Genomic DNA, 14,818 nt, shown 5'->3' on the forward strand with positions numbered 1-14,818 from the left:
GACAATTTTTGTCATGGCCTAGCCATGTTTTCGTCTGGGATGCCGCTTGCAGGCACTCATGCCACAGCCAAAGGACTCGGGGAGTGAAGCCTTTGCCCAGGGAAAGTCTCTGCTCTTGGAAAGAAATCTTTACGTTTCCCCAAAGCAAGCCCTGCAGGAGGTTTAATGCAGAGGACACCTTCACTGCCAATTGCGTGCAGCTGGGACAGCCCAGGTACCATTGTAGCACCCTGTGGATTTAGGAATCCTCAAGGACACAGTCCTGGAAAGCTGGATAAGCTGCAACACCCTGATGTCACAGGCTTGTGCAGGTTTGGGCACAGGCACGAGGTGTGGGTCTTACTCAGAGGGTTTTGATGGAAAACTACATACAAAGTGGCAAAGGGAGGCTCAAGGTTCTCTTGGCCACCGAAGAGCACCCTCAGCTTGTCGATGCACGGTGGGTCCTGCGCTGGGGATGGGAACGGGAGGGAGAGATTTGGGAAACGGCACTACGGCTGCTCCAAAAATCAGATGGCAAAGGTGGTCAGCTCGCGAGTCAGCAGTGCCCAGCAAGTACTTCAGGAGCAGCGTTTGTGTTGCAGCCAGTGGAAACGTGGAGAGAATATTTGAGAGGAGGTGGGGAGAGTCAGGAGAGAAACGGGCACGGGTCCGCTGATGGTGCCAAATAACTTGAAGTGGGATGTTTTAGGATTACATCTGCATTTTAAAACTAAGATGCTCTGGGATTGCAGAGGCCTTAACAAAGCAAAGAGAAAAGGCAAGCTGAAGGAAAGCCTGTAGAAAATTGCTGCTGATGTGACCAGGCAGATCTCCACAAGTTCCTATGCAGCAATATCTGCCTGGGAGCACGCTGCTGCCAGCACGTGTGGGACTCTGGTCACATACGTCGTACACCAGCGGGCAGGAGCACGCCTGTCCTCCGCGCTTCTTCGGGGCACCCTGCCACCGCAGCAATGCCCCTCCTCACATGTCACTACTCGAGGCATTTGGGTTTGCTTGTAATCCAACACACGTAATCTTACGTGGTTACCCAGCAAGCAACCCCTTGTATTCACACCTACAGAGCTGAGCACGGCGTTACTGAGATGACTAATTAACAACAGGAGAAAATCCTCTGAATAGCATCAGCTCTCCACACAGTTGTGATTCAGCAGCTGTGACTGCAGCACTAATAATTCTCTAATGTAATAGAAGTATGGTTTATTAGAACTAATTTTCATCCCTTTGTATTAAGCATGAAGCAATGTTGATTAGTGTACTATTAAAGAGATCTAGTTTATTCCCGTTTTCATTTTCTTTATTATTATTATTATTGCTTCATTACATCATTATATCATTATTATTATTTCAGATGGGAACTTTCAAAGTAGCTCAGTGCAACTGGGCACCTTCCTGGCTTTAGAGGCTTCTTTTGGAAGGTCTCACTTCTAGCTCCCCTTACTTTTGGATGGATTTGATCCAAGTTCTATCCTGGGTGTTTCCGAGCGCCTTGCAAAAATCAGGTGGTTCTGCTGGTATGTTGTGTAGCTGAGACGAGAATCAGCCCTAATCTTGATCAGCAGCTGACTTTGAGACAGCTTGCTTCTGCGTCTGAAACAGCTGGCCCAGTAGTTGAGCATCTGCTTTCGTTTTCCCCTAGTAAACAATGCAGTGAATGATGACAGGACTTGACAGGGCTTCATGTCAAGATCGAAGTTCCTTGAGAAAGTCCCCTGGGCTTTCTGTGTTGGATAAAAAAACTGCAGAGCAGTATGAATAGGTCTAAAGACCCTTTTTTGTTGTTGTTTGGGATAGGAGGCAAGCATTACAGGGCTGCTCAGTAAGGATAGAAGTGGATTTAAAATAGATGGGAAAATACTATGGAGTCAGTGATGCAGCAAATATCAGAGAAATAAGAAATGATAACCTGGAAAAAACACAAATGGTTTTGGAAGAATAAGCTCAGGGAAGGACTCAGAAGTGTTTCCTCCACAAGTGCTCACTAGCACTTTCGGTGCTGCTGTACCTCCCAAAGTGAGATTTGGCTACAGACAGAAATTGCTTAACTAAGAGACAGAAACCCAAATAGGAATGGCATTGCTGCAGTAGCCTTCTGCACAGCAGGCGCAGGCTTCGTAACAGATGCTACAACGCTGGGGATGGGCCAGCCAGTAGATTTTTCCATGAAAGTGTCCACGTAGAGTGGGAAAGATCTGGGGCCACCAGAAGTCAGGTTGTGACCAGGTTGTGTATAATCCAGTTCCAGCCCTAAGCATAAATGGTTCATGAACTGCGTTAGTTTTTAGTAGGCTAAAAACGTACAGCGGGAAGACAAAAGATGTGACAGCAGGAAAAGGCAGAAGCACAGTGAGTACAAAGGTGGGGAGAAACACACAGGGAAGCTTCTCAATGCCTTCAGGATACTTCCACTGTTTTTTTGTTTTTTCCTCAAAGCAAGGAGAGGCTACCTGGGAATGGAAGCATTGCCTCTTCAGCCATCAGAAATTTGCCTGCTAATACATGAGCAGCAATCTCCTGACACAAGGACGTGCCTGTGCCGATGGATTCTGGACGCAGCAGGTACTACCCCAGCAGTGAGGTGGGAATTGGTGGTACCAGCGTGTCTCTAGCTTATCTGCAGATGCTCGGTTGTTACTCCTTAGTTTCTCAGCGGCACCTGAGCCCTGGGGGGATTGCAGCTGCCGCCCCACTGACAGGGAAGAGTGTCACAGCATTAACCACCTCCTCGTGCAAAGCCCGTTTGGTTCCTGGCATAGATCTGCTCTTCCTGAGTTGCTGCTCAGAACAAAGAGAGGCACACACCCAACAAAGTGGGTGCTGGTGTGGGCAAAGGCTTTCTCCAGCATCAGGAAGAATGAAAACCATTCACAGGCCTCGAGGCAAGGGCGAGCTCCCATTGCATATGTGGCCATGCTCACACCAGCACCTTTCTCCATAAGAAGCCCTTCCTCTGCAGCACAGCCTCTTCAGCATCCCTTCAGACAGGGGCAAGGTACCAAACAAACCTGCCCAGAGTTTCTGAATGGTGGGATCCCTTTCTATTCCTGTCCAACCAGACCCTGGCACCAGCTGAGCAGCTGCAGAAATGGTTTCAAGCAGGGAACTGGACCAGTTTCTCCCTTAAATGTCTGTTGCTTCATCCTGTCTTGTCCCCCTGACTGAACAACTACAACTGCAGCCTTAACACCCAATAATTCTGGCACGTGGTGGTGCAAGGGCTGGCGCCAGTCACTGCCCTGCAGGAAGGGGAGGTGTTAGCTCCGGGAAACACTCCGGTGCTTTGCAGTATGTTGGCATCAAGACCCCAGCTCCTGCTGGCTGCCCTGCCTTGTGCCAAGGAGGAGGTTACAGAGTCTGCAACTATCCACTCAGTTAGGTCTGAGGCTTTGTTTTAAGGCCAGGTCCTCAACAGGCATAAACTGGGAGAAGTCTATTGTCTACACTGACCACGGGAAACCTGGGCTGCACCCAGAGCAGTGTGGGCAGCAGGGCGAGAGGGGGGATTCTTCCCCTCTGCTCCGCTCTCGGGAGACCCCCCTGCAGTGCTGGGTCCAGCTCTGGGGGCACCAACAACAGAAGGACACGGACCTGCTCGAGCCAGGCCAGAGGAGGCCATGAAGATGCTCAGGGGCTGGAGCACCCCCCTGTGAGGACAGGCTGAGAGAGTTGGGGGGTTCAGCTGGAGAAGAGAAGGCTCCAGGGAGACCTTAGAGCGGCCTCCCAGGACTGAAAGGGGCTACAGGAAAGGGGAGAGGGACTCTTGATCAGGGGGGTAGGGATAGGATGAGGGGAAACGGTTTTAAACTGACAGAGGGGAGATTTAGATTAGATGTAAGGAAGAAATTGTTCCCTGTGAGGGCGGTGAGGCCCCGGCACAGGTTGCCCAGAGAAGCTGTGGCTGCCCCCTCCCTGGAAGGGTTCAAGGCCAGGTTGGACGGGGCTTTGGGCAACCTGGGCTAGTGGAAGGCGTCCCTGCCCGGGGCAGGGGGGGTGGACTAGATGATCTTTAACATCCCTTCCAACCCAAACTATTCTGTGATTCTATGATTCTACGTTAGTAAGCACCATGTGTTGGGATAAGCAATTATTTCTTAGAGTTTAGCCTGTAAAAGAAACAGTCACCACCGGTCTGCACGGGGAGCACAGGAGGGGCAGGGGACCGGAGTGGCCACACTTGCTGCTGAGATGTGACACCAAAGGGCCATGCAGAAAGGTGTGTGGCTGGGGTGGACAGGAGGCCAGGGCCAGGCAGGTGGTCTGCAGGAGAAACTGAGGAGAACCATGTTCCTGCAGACTTTCAGAAATATTTTATTTGCCCCTTTTAGAGTTGTTATTCTCCAAACCAGGCCCTGTGGCCCACAGAATCATGGGAAACATCTGTGGCACCATCTTTAACCACATTTTCAATTACAACTTCTGTGAGGGGGAAAGAGCTCTGGACTGTCCCATCCTGAGGTCAGTGGCACAGGGAGGTCCTCAGGCGGGTGTACTGGTCCCTTCAGCTACAGAGTGTGTCCTGCTGTAGTTTAACTGCAACAATAATAAAAGAGTGAAGCTTTGCAAAAGTGGGGTCTTGGGCAGCACGAGAGTTACAGAGAAGATAGCCAGACCCTGAAGACACCCCCTTAGCCAGGGACGTTTGTCCCCCTTGCTCTCTTCCTGCTGAATGTCCTGGCAGCGAGGCACCACAAATACCCTTTGTCACATTTTAAAATTGGCATAGTCCTCGTTTCCCAGCCCCGGCTGCAGCTTCCCCAGGGCCTGGCTGGGGACCGTCCTCTCCCCCTGAGGTAGTTCAGCTCCATGCTGGCGACTCCCCGACAGCCGCCCAGGGACCCGTGGCTTTTTGCAGACTTCCAGATGGGAAGCTCTGATCCAAGCCCAAGGTCGTGCTCAGAAAAAAGCCCATTCTAGAGAAAAAAAAGAGAAGAATTCTCATCCAGGCAATGCAACACCCCCCTCCCGGTCACAGGCAGAGACAAGGATGGTTTTAATTGTCACGGTGGGAGATGTTGCTGTTAGTACAAGCTGGGACTGGCTGTCCTCAGGAATCAGGGCTAAAAAAATTGCGCCTGTCAAACAGCAAATGTTGACCCTCTGCTCCAAGGTGCCCTCCAGCAAACAATTCAATGTCCGTATTAACCCGCTAACGGGCTGCGCCTGGCCCCTGGAGTGGAGGTTGCTGTGGTCCCTCCCTGGGTGCAGGTGTGTGGCCCTGAGGGCCGGCAGCCATTTTGTGGCCTGAGGGGCGGCGGGGATGGGGAAGGGGCTGAGTCCCGCTGTCTCCCGCTGGGCACCCTCTCCTACCCACCATGGCAGCGGCTTGGGTGGAGAGGGGCAAGGACGCGCCGGGCAGGACGGGGACCTGAGGGAGCGGCCGCTGCGGGCCTGGCTCTCTCAGCCCTGGTTTGGAGGGGCAGCAGCAGGGACATGGCCGCCTTCCCCTGCCAAGCACCGCGTTATACGGACTGGTGATCCGGTCCGCCTTCAGAGAGGGGGTGTGGAGAGGCGGTGTTTTGGGGAAATTTCTAATAAATGAGGAGAAACACAACCTGTGATTGTGAAATACAACTCTTTATTTGCCAGTGTGAGGCAGCCAAATGAAAGGAGTGGACCTTGGTGGCCATAGCCTGAAAGGTTGGGTGGCTTCTCAGGGGGAGGGCTGCAGGGGTGCCCCACGTCGTCCCCAATTACGGCGGGGCTGGAAAGCAGACCCATATTTTAAATGTTAAAAGAAAATAAGCCTTAAATGTGAGCTGGGGAGGGTGCAGGCTGGGTGAAAGCCGGCGAAGCCTGTCAACGCCTGGGGGCTAAAGGAGGTGCGATGGAGGGAAAAAAAAGACACTTGTGTGGAATTAGAGGGATGGAGCACCGAAACTTGGCTCCGACAGCTTTAACCACCAGGTTGAGGCGGTGGTGTTGATTCTTTCTTTCTTTTAATGAGGCTTGTGAGGGGAAGGTGGGATTTTTATGGGGCTTTTGAGGCTTTTGTAAGCAGGTCGGGGGCTCCGGCGCGGCAGAGTGCCGGCCGGCCGGGTGCCCGCTGCCCTGGCCGGGGAGTGGTACCGCCCGCTGCGGGAGCCGCCATCCCGCCCCTCAGGGCGCCGCAGCGCCCGGCTCTCCCAGCCCGGCAGCTCCCGCCGCTTTCGGGGGTGGAAGGAGCATCTAGGAAGGGAGAGAAAGCCCTGGGAGCACTGCCTGCCCGCAGGAGCCGAGCGGGAGTGGGGGAGCTCCCCGCAGGCCCGGGGGAGGAGGAAGAGGAGGAGGAGGAGGAGGAGGAGGAGGAGGAGGGAGGCGCCGAGCCGAGCCTGCCCGCAGCGGCGGGGCTCCGGCCGGAGGTGGCAGTTTCCCCAGGGCTGGTGGGCGATCGCAGGCTCGTTTCGCTGGGCGGTGGAGCTGATGGCTACAGGTGAATTCGTTTTCGCTTCTCATAACGTTCAGTCTTCATGGGATGTATGCGGGGCGGGTGGGGAATAGTGGTTTATTCCTCTTTAACGCAAGAAAAAAGGATGGGAGGGGAGTGACTTATTTAATAGCTTATTTCAGTAACGTACCGTAAAATTACCGAGGTGGTGTGAACGATTTCTTTTTCTTTCTCTCCCCCTGCTCCTCTTCCCCTTTACCTCCCTCCCTCTCCCTTCTCCGCAGGCCGCCTCTGTATAGGGGTGTGTAAACTTGAAGAACTCGGGCTTTTTCAGTTAAAATCTTGCATTGCAGCGCAGCAAACATGCCTGAACAAAGCAATGATTACAGGGTGGTTGTGTTCGGAGCAGCAGGGGTTGGCAAAAGCTCCTTGGTCCTTCGTTTTGTAAGGGGAACTTTCAGGGAAACCTATATCCCTACGATCGAAGATACGTACCGGCAGGTAATCAGCTGTGATAAGAGCATCTGCACCCTTCAGATTACAGACACCACGGGAAGCCATCAGTTCCCTGCTATGCAGAGGCTGTCTATATCCAAAGGGCATGCTTTCATCTTGGTGTACTCGGTCACCAGCAGGCAGTCCATGGAAGATCTTCAGCCCATTTTTGAACAGATTTGTCAGATTAAAGGGGACATCCAAAAAATCCCAATAATGTTGGTGGGTAACAAAAGTGACGAGACCCAGAGGGAGCTGGATGCCAGCGAGGGGCAAGCGCTAGCCAGCAAGTGGAAGTGCTCCTTTATGGAGACATCAGCCAAAATGAACTACAACGTGCAGGAGCTCTTCCAGGAGCTCTTGAATCTGGAGAAGAGGAGAACTGTCAGTCTCCAAGTGGACGGAAAGAAATCCAAGCAGCAGAAAAAGAAAGATAAACTGCAAGGCAAGTGCTCTGTGATGTGATTGACTTTGGCTGGACTCGCACCCCTGCATGGTGTAATCGGAGCAGGGACTCCCACAGAAAATACATTTCTGCTGGAGGTTTCAGATGAATCCATGCCTTATAGGGCTATTGCTTTTCTCTAAAATCTCCGCTGGATTATTTTATCTGTTGGTTTTAAAGAGGATGGCTTTCTGCATGTTTATTTTTTTAAAAAAATAAATGTTCAATGTTAGCAATTACATGTGACTACAAGTTTTTAATGCAAGAAGTTTACAGAAGAGAAAAAATGTCAGAAACAAACATCTCTATTCCTGTGAGTACATGCTAGTTTTTAAGTATTTCCAGCCTATTAGCTCAAAAGACATCATAGTATCTGTAATGTGTATACTTCAAAAATTGCTTTCAGGAATCTATTGACCGGAGCAAATCTTTAACAAAGCTAGGCATTTGCACTGCAAATGAACATGGATGTGGCTCCAGATGCTTACATTTTTGGCAGACAGACTGGCTTGCCTACCAAAGACGCAGTTTTTCCACGGTAGAAGTTAAGTTTTCCTGTGTGCTTTGCAATTCCTGAGACTTCGGCAGTTCTGTGCGTGATTACAGCTATTCCTGCATATAATCGGGCTGTTTGCTTTTTTTCCCCCCCTTACCCTGACTTTCCCTGTTTGCTAAGGTAGGAGGTTCCACATCCTCTGGCTCCAAACCCAGGGGTGATTCCTGGCATCCTTAAGCAAGAGCTGCCTCCTTCATGAAGGAAATCGGGTTTTTGTAAGTACCAGTGGGTTACTAGCTGGTTATCTTGGCAATTTGCCTTTCCTTTCCCAACTGTCAGTCTGGTTTTGCATGTGGCTAAAACTACTTTTGCAATCTTTTCTTGCAAGTTCTCTTAGATATTTTTTCTACCCCCTCTCTTATTTCATCCAAATTACCCAGGTGTTAGTTGAGACTCACGACAAGTCAGTTCAGGTGATGCTGCTTCAGGAAGAAACATCTGCATCTGGAAGCTGCATGTTTAAAGCAAAGTCCTCTCTGATAGAAACTTTTAGCAGATACTTCCCACAAATCAAAGGACTGGAGACTTGGGCTTAGTGTATCTCTTGTCTTCCCTCCCTCTGCTTTTTTCTTTTTGGCTATTGTTAGCAAGAGACAAGCATGATAAGCCTCATCTGCAGTGCATGGTTGAGAAAGGTTTCAAGAAAATCGGTGCAAATATTCTCTGTCAGCCTATGCCGTAGATCTTCTACTTTGTGTATGTATTAGTCCAAGCAGAAGACCGTAAGGACTTCAGGACTGCACCGTAGGTTTGATTTTTACACAGCAACAGAGTCTTGACGCAAGAGACAAGGGAGAGAGGGATTGCTTCTTTTTATAGCACTTTTCTAGTGAAATGATTTTGTTGTTGAAGATGAACAAAATACGGATCAGGAGATGCTGGAAAGTACACACCCTTTCTTAGTTTGAAAGCATTCTTGTCTATTAATAACTGCTGGTTTTCTACGTAAGATGTTAGCTAGAGAAGGGCCTGTTCTCTCAGCCATTATTTGTTCATGTGTTGCAGACTAATACACAGAGCCCTGAGGTTTGTGTCCATGTTAATATCTCTCATATTTGAACAACTCTTACACTCAGTGCTGACTCCTGATGCTCCATTGTCTCCCGTGTCTGTCCGTGAGCTGCTTTTCCAGTCTCCTCAGGCTGTTCCCACACAAACACGAGGGGTCGGTGGCTCCGTGTGTGCCAGGGGAGTTTGCCCCAGTTACAGCCGGAGCCCTCACACCACTCGATTCAGCAGAAAATCTTACTCGTTATGATTTCAGGAACCCAAGCGAGTTCTGCATGAGCGTTCGGTGCTGACTGAAGTGTCACGCTTACTTGCCAAAATAAAGCGCCGATTTGCCAAGCTGATACAAAGGCTCTACGCCTGATTTTTCTTCCTGGAGATGATATCCCACAAGCTTCCTGCGCCGGACCTGTGGTGCTGACGGGTGTAGTCCTCTGTGCCACTGCTGTGTGTCACCTTCGCTTCTGTTGCAGTCGGGGGTGAGTCAAGCTGAAGGGCAGCTATAGAAGCAGCTGTAATGGCTTTGCTTGAAAATAACTCGGGCTTTTTCCTCTCTAACTTTGCTCATGGACTTTGATCTCTCTGTTCTTTCATTTCCAAGCAATTATGCAATGCTTCTCTGTGGGTCGTTTTTAGCATCTGGCAATTATTATTGCAAAGACTTTCAGTTCCATTCCAGCCTTTGAAACCCCTATAAGACATTTTATATTGAAGCCTTTTTAAAATGTCATGAGACCTAATAATGTCTCTGCAACTCCCACTGCCTTCGTGGAGATGCCTGTGCAAAGGCAGGGCAGCGTGTATCTGCAATTATTCACAGAGCCAAGATGTTCTGTAATGTGTCATTATCGCTGCGGTGTTTTCCCTGCGCGTGGTATGGATGGAGCTCACGGGGGACTGGGTTCCAACAGAGCATGAGGAACAACTAATGGGGACAAAACAGGCTCAATCCCTCCTGCACCTGGGAGAATCTCTGGCAGATCCCCCATGCTGCCTCGGTGGCTGCAAGAGGAGGTCCCACAGGACTGCGTGGGCCATGGAGATGCTTGAGGGGAGATGCTGGGGTGCCACTGGGGATGCAGGAAGGTGCGGGGGGGCATCAGGCCCACCAGGTCCCAGCCTAGGAGCCTAGAGCAGACTGGGGACGAGTGACACCTGGTGCAGCTGCCTTTCATGGTGTGTAAATAAGCTAAGTTTTGGGTGTGCTAGATCAATTGTATTGTAAATTAAACCTGTATTAATAAATAAATTGTATAATTGTGTTTGTTTCCATACAAACTGAACTAGTCTGATTTCTCTGTGTGTGTGTAATCTATCATTCTTACAAGAAGGGAAATTTATTTTCATTGAACTGATGCCTGTCAAGATGTTGGCTATTAAAAGTTCCATACAAATCTAAATTACAGGACAATATCTTGACAATCTTCCAGGGAGCTATGTAGAGAATGCCTATAGTTAGTAACAGAGTGAAAAATACCATCTCGCTTGGGGACGCCCGTTAATCGTTACGAAACAGTGTCCACATTCCATCTGTAAATGAACTTTACTTCCTAAACCTTGTATTTGGATCTGCTTCCTCATAACCCGGCGCTGGTGGGTTCGTGTGTGCTGGGAGAGACGGTGGCATCGTTCCTCTTGCTCTCTTACAACCAGTAGCCTTGGGCTAACGTTGTTATTCTGGAGCAGTGGTGTAGCTGTAGAATTACAGCCCTCAGACTAACTGGAGAACAGATGAAGATCCGTTGTTTTTAGGGACTGATGGGTAAGTTTTTGCTAAAACTAGTCTTGAAGTAATATGTGCCTCTTGCAGATAGCCTTTGAGGAGTTTATTGCACACATGCTTAAGTTTTCTTTCTCATGAGGAAGGATTTTGCTGAATTAAAGGAACAATGATTTCTCTTCAAGGATTAAAGTGTTTTGTAGTGTAAGGAGTGTATGTTAGAAGTAAATGCTTTAGCCTTTTTTGAATAAATGCAGCTTTAAAAAGTGAACAGATCTGTTTTTTTAAAAGAAAAAAGCAGAAGGTATGCTGATGAAAGACAGTGACAACATGTTTTTTATGGAGCTATTCATGCATCCTGTAAACTTTTCAGCTTGGAGACATGCCTTGACACAGTGTTCGTATCTGGCGAGCAGAATGGTAACTCACTGTTTCCCAAGTTGGTTGTTTTTCTCTCCTTTTTTCCCCTCTCCTAAGTCAATCCCAGAACTCACTGTTTTTCTGAAATGTTCTTCGCGAGTTCAGATGTGGTGAGACAAGCTCATGGAAGACACTGATACAACTTGTTGACTCGCTGTTAATGCCTCCATAATGTCTTTCCACTGCCTCGTGAATGCAGTTGACTGTAAAAATCCTTAGTGCAACGTCCTGAAGGAATCGTGAGCCCTGTCAGTAGCCTGGATGGCTGGGTGAAGGCCAAGACATTTCAGGCAAAGTCACTTACTGCGTTTACTCGCTACCCTCTCTCTCAGGACTTAACGAGGACTGGCAATTCCTAGCTCTGACCAGCTAGGTATGTATTTCCAGCACTAATTTGACCCACTCTTTCAGTTTCTCCAGCAAGCAGGTGCTTTAATTTGGAAGCAATGTGGACTGGGTGGAGCATTAACACCGGTTTTCCTTAGATGTCCCTTTCAGGATCCCAAGCGTGCTTTAAAGCTTGGCTCAAATCTTGCTCTTAAAAATCAGTGCATTGCTTTCTGCTGCTGTAGAGCTCTTAAATAATTTTCAGAAACAGCACTGCAGTGCATTTCCGAGAACTTGTTAAGCAATATTCAGACTAAAAGATGTCAAATCAGGAGTGTTTTAATGGACAAAGATAATAGCACTGCAGGCCTTCTGCTGCTTTGCTGGAAGAAAAATATTATAGGACCTTTCATTTTAAAGCCATTCCAAGGTTTCCACTGCAATCCAGAAATTCAAACATTTGTCAATTAGTAATACTTATAATTTCCATGCAACACTTGTTGACTGGCTTGAGGCAGCTTCCTTCCTGAGTCTGGCCAACAAAATTAGTGTCAAGAGAAAATACCAGGGAGGAGAATCACGAACAGCTCTCCTGCAACTCACAAGAGAAAAATGTGAGCAGTAGCTGGAGTGTCCACCCACACATGTATTTTAAAAACAAGCAGACAGAATATTGCCATATTCTAATTCCTCTTCCCAGAGCGAAGTAGGCACATGATTAATGTAACAAACAGCTCTGAATAATAAGCAATATTGCTTTATATGCGTGGTCCGTAGCTACAAGGTACTTGGCGCACTCTAGAAGAGTAAAAGCGCTTCTTAATCATCATCTGCCATCTTCTACACTTTCTGGGGCATAAATTAAGTACGTCAAAAGCATCTAAGAGCTAGTGAAAATGCTAAAGACCGCTTAAAGCTAGTTGCAGCAGAGCAGCTTCCTAGTTAATGGATATTGCCACGTGCTAGGCTAGCACTGCTACCCCTAATTGTTTCCTTTTTCCCCCCTTTTAATAATGCAAAAGTCTGAAAATTAGAGGGGAAAGGAATAGGGCAAAGAGATTGTGTTTTCCTGGCTTAGCACAGAACCAGTCTTCCAACCCAAACATCCCTATTGCACCTGCAGCCCCCCCGTTGCCCCCAGTCCTTAACTGGGTGGAAAAGGGGGGCGTGGGGGGACCACCACGGCCCCTCGCTTCTTGGCAGCCTGTGCAGAGAACTTGCTCCATGGCTTGAGGAGGCGGCAGGTGCAGCCAATCTGCTGTAAGGTGGCTTCTCTGTGAACCCTCCCGTGAGCTCTGCTGACAGGGATAAATAAATGGTACGAGGTGATGGGGCCCTTCCCGCTCCAGCGGGTAACTGAGAGCGGGAAGCAGTAGCCTGGCGTGTGACAGCATCCTTAGTGCTCCTGGGGACAGGCAAGGCCCACGTGTCCTGAGTTGTGCCCGCAGAGGCTCAGCTGCGGGAGAAACCTGGATTTTCTCAAGCTATTCAGGGTCAATTCTGTATCTGTATTTATTTAGCTCAGGTAAATGCTGTGATCTCTATCTGTTGGAGACTGACTCCTTCTGTTTATCTCCAGTGAAAATTAAGCACTTGGCCAAGTGCTGGCAAAGAATCAGAAGCTGAAACCAAACAAAACTCAGTTCTCCTTGTACGCAGCTTTTCCCCAGAAGTGCTGAAGTGGCTTAGGTGCTCAGTCCCTTTGGCTCTAGGGGGTCCGAGGGAATTCGGCGCTGCACAGCCTGCATAGTTTGCCAGAGTAGCACTCGCACCATCCTTAATACACAGGATTAATTCATCCTGCTCTTCTAGGCTGTTCCTCTGCACCAAATGGCCAGGCAGGTCTGCAGCTTTTGCCTGAGCTACTTAATAGGGCAGATGTGGATCTAGGCAAATCAGTGAATGAAAACTTGGTCCTCCACGAGCAGCTGTAGACAGAGGTAACCTCATTGCTGGTGTGAGTAAATACAATGGTAACTCCAGAGCAAAGTACATGTGTGTTCCCAGCTGGAAATAGTCTCCTCCTGGAAGGCATTGGATCTATTTTTAATGACTGCAATTTAAAACATTTTACTGATAACGATATATTATTAACACATTCGTGACAAGACCCCTGCGTGTCACCAGCGGAGCCTGTGATGTCTCCCCCAGCTAGTGGGAGGTGGTTTTCCTCCTCCTCTAAACGCTGCCCCAGTGCTAAAACATCTGGGCAGCACAGCAGTAAAAGCCTTGAGTCTTGAGTGCCAGCAAGAGTCTTGTTGTTTCACCTCTGCTTTTCGGCAAGGGCACTTCTGCGGTGACAGCTGTTTGTACCCGGAGGTGAGGCTAAAATAAACCACGTCAACATCATAACAATATCCATGGCTGAGCAACCCGAGTGTGCAGCCGTGCTCCGGGTTACCCAGGAGAGGCATGGCTCTTGCGTTTGCAGTTTGTCAGCCAGAAATAGGCAGAATCCTGCAAACATCAACACCGACTGCTCAGCAAAGCCTTTGGGTGAGTTTTGCCCAGCCCGTGTCTCCCGGGGCTAAGCCTGCAGCAGTGCAGGAGTGGGCTGCCCACAAGTACCTCCTGCAGCCCCTCTGACACAAGAGAGGGGCGTAGGACGCATTCGGTGTGACACAGCACCACGGCGTGATTGCATCCTCCACACCAAGAGGCAGTGCTGCCAGTAGAAACCAAAATCTTTTTCTTGCAGTGGAGAACAGAAAAAGTTACCCCTTTTTACCCAGAATGACAGCACGGGCAAGGATGTAATAACTCCCCTTTTAAAAATGCATCCTCTTTTTCCACCCAGATAACAGAGGAAATCAGTCATATCTGACAGATTTTTTCTGAGTAATTCTTCTGTTTTTCTCAAGGATCAGTATCTGAAAAGCTTATGCACGTACGCTGCACTGTGCCCGTGTGTAAATACAAGTTTCTTGTTGCCCATAAAGAAGGGATGGATGAACGTGCCGCTGTCTGCCACCAGCAGCCAGGCTGTTCCTGCAGCACGAGGATCACCGGCCCCACTCCCCAAACAGAGAGGGCTAGATGATTCTGTGGTTGGACTAGATGATCTTCAAGGTCTTTTCCAACCTAGATGATTCTGTGATTCTGTGCTGGGCTGTTTCTTTCCCTCCCACCCCCCCAAGAGGCCCCGCTCCCACCCTGCCGCAGGGCAAGCGTCTGACCAGGGTGGGAGGCGATCAGAGCACCGCACCGAAGTCTCCAGCACAGGGACCAGCGGGGAGCTTTCTTTTTATATCTCAGTGATGCATTTGTGCTTTTCAGACTAAAAATATCTAAGGATGGAGATATGAAGACTCTTCTCTCCCACGTTGTCGTTTCTCCTTTGTTTTTACATGGTTTTCTCCAACCCCTGTATCCCATTATCTGCCTCAGGCTGCTCGTGGGCTCCCGGCGGGTGAGGGACGAGCAGCTCACACCCAGGCAGTGAAAATCCCTCCTCAGAGGGATTTGGGACAGAGCAGACCC

At 49.3% G+C, this 14,818-nt stretch overlaps 1 protein-coding gene across 1 annotated transcript; it reads left to right on the plus strand.

Moving 5' to 3' along the window:
- Positions 1–6,304: 6,304 nt before the first annotated feature.
- On the plus strand, positions 6,305–7,546 carry DIRAS3 (DIRAS family GTPase 3). Its single transcript, XM_074877154.1, has 2 exons — positions 6,305–6,412; positions 6,652–7,546. Exon 2 carries the CDS (start codon positions 6,731–6,733, stop codon positions 7,325–7,327), a length of 597 nt encoding a protein of 198 aa, XP_074733255.1. The 5' UTR covers positions 6,305–6,412; positions 6,652–6,730; the 3' UTR covers positions 7,328–7,546.
- Positions 7,547–14,818: the final 7,272 nt, after the last annotated feature.

The sequence above is a fragment of the Strix uralensis genome, chromosome 8, assembly GCF_047716275.1.
Source record: "Strix uralensis isolate ZFMK-TIS-50842 chromosome 8, bStrUra1, whole genome shotgun sequence".
NCBI classification, from domain to species: domain Eukaryota; kingdom Metazoa; phylum Chordata; class Aves; order Strigiformes; family Strigidae; genus Strix; species Strix uralensis.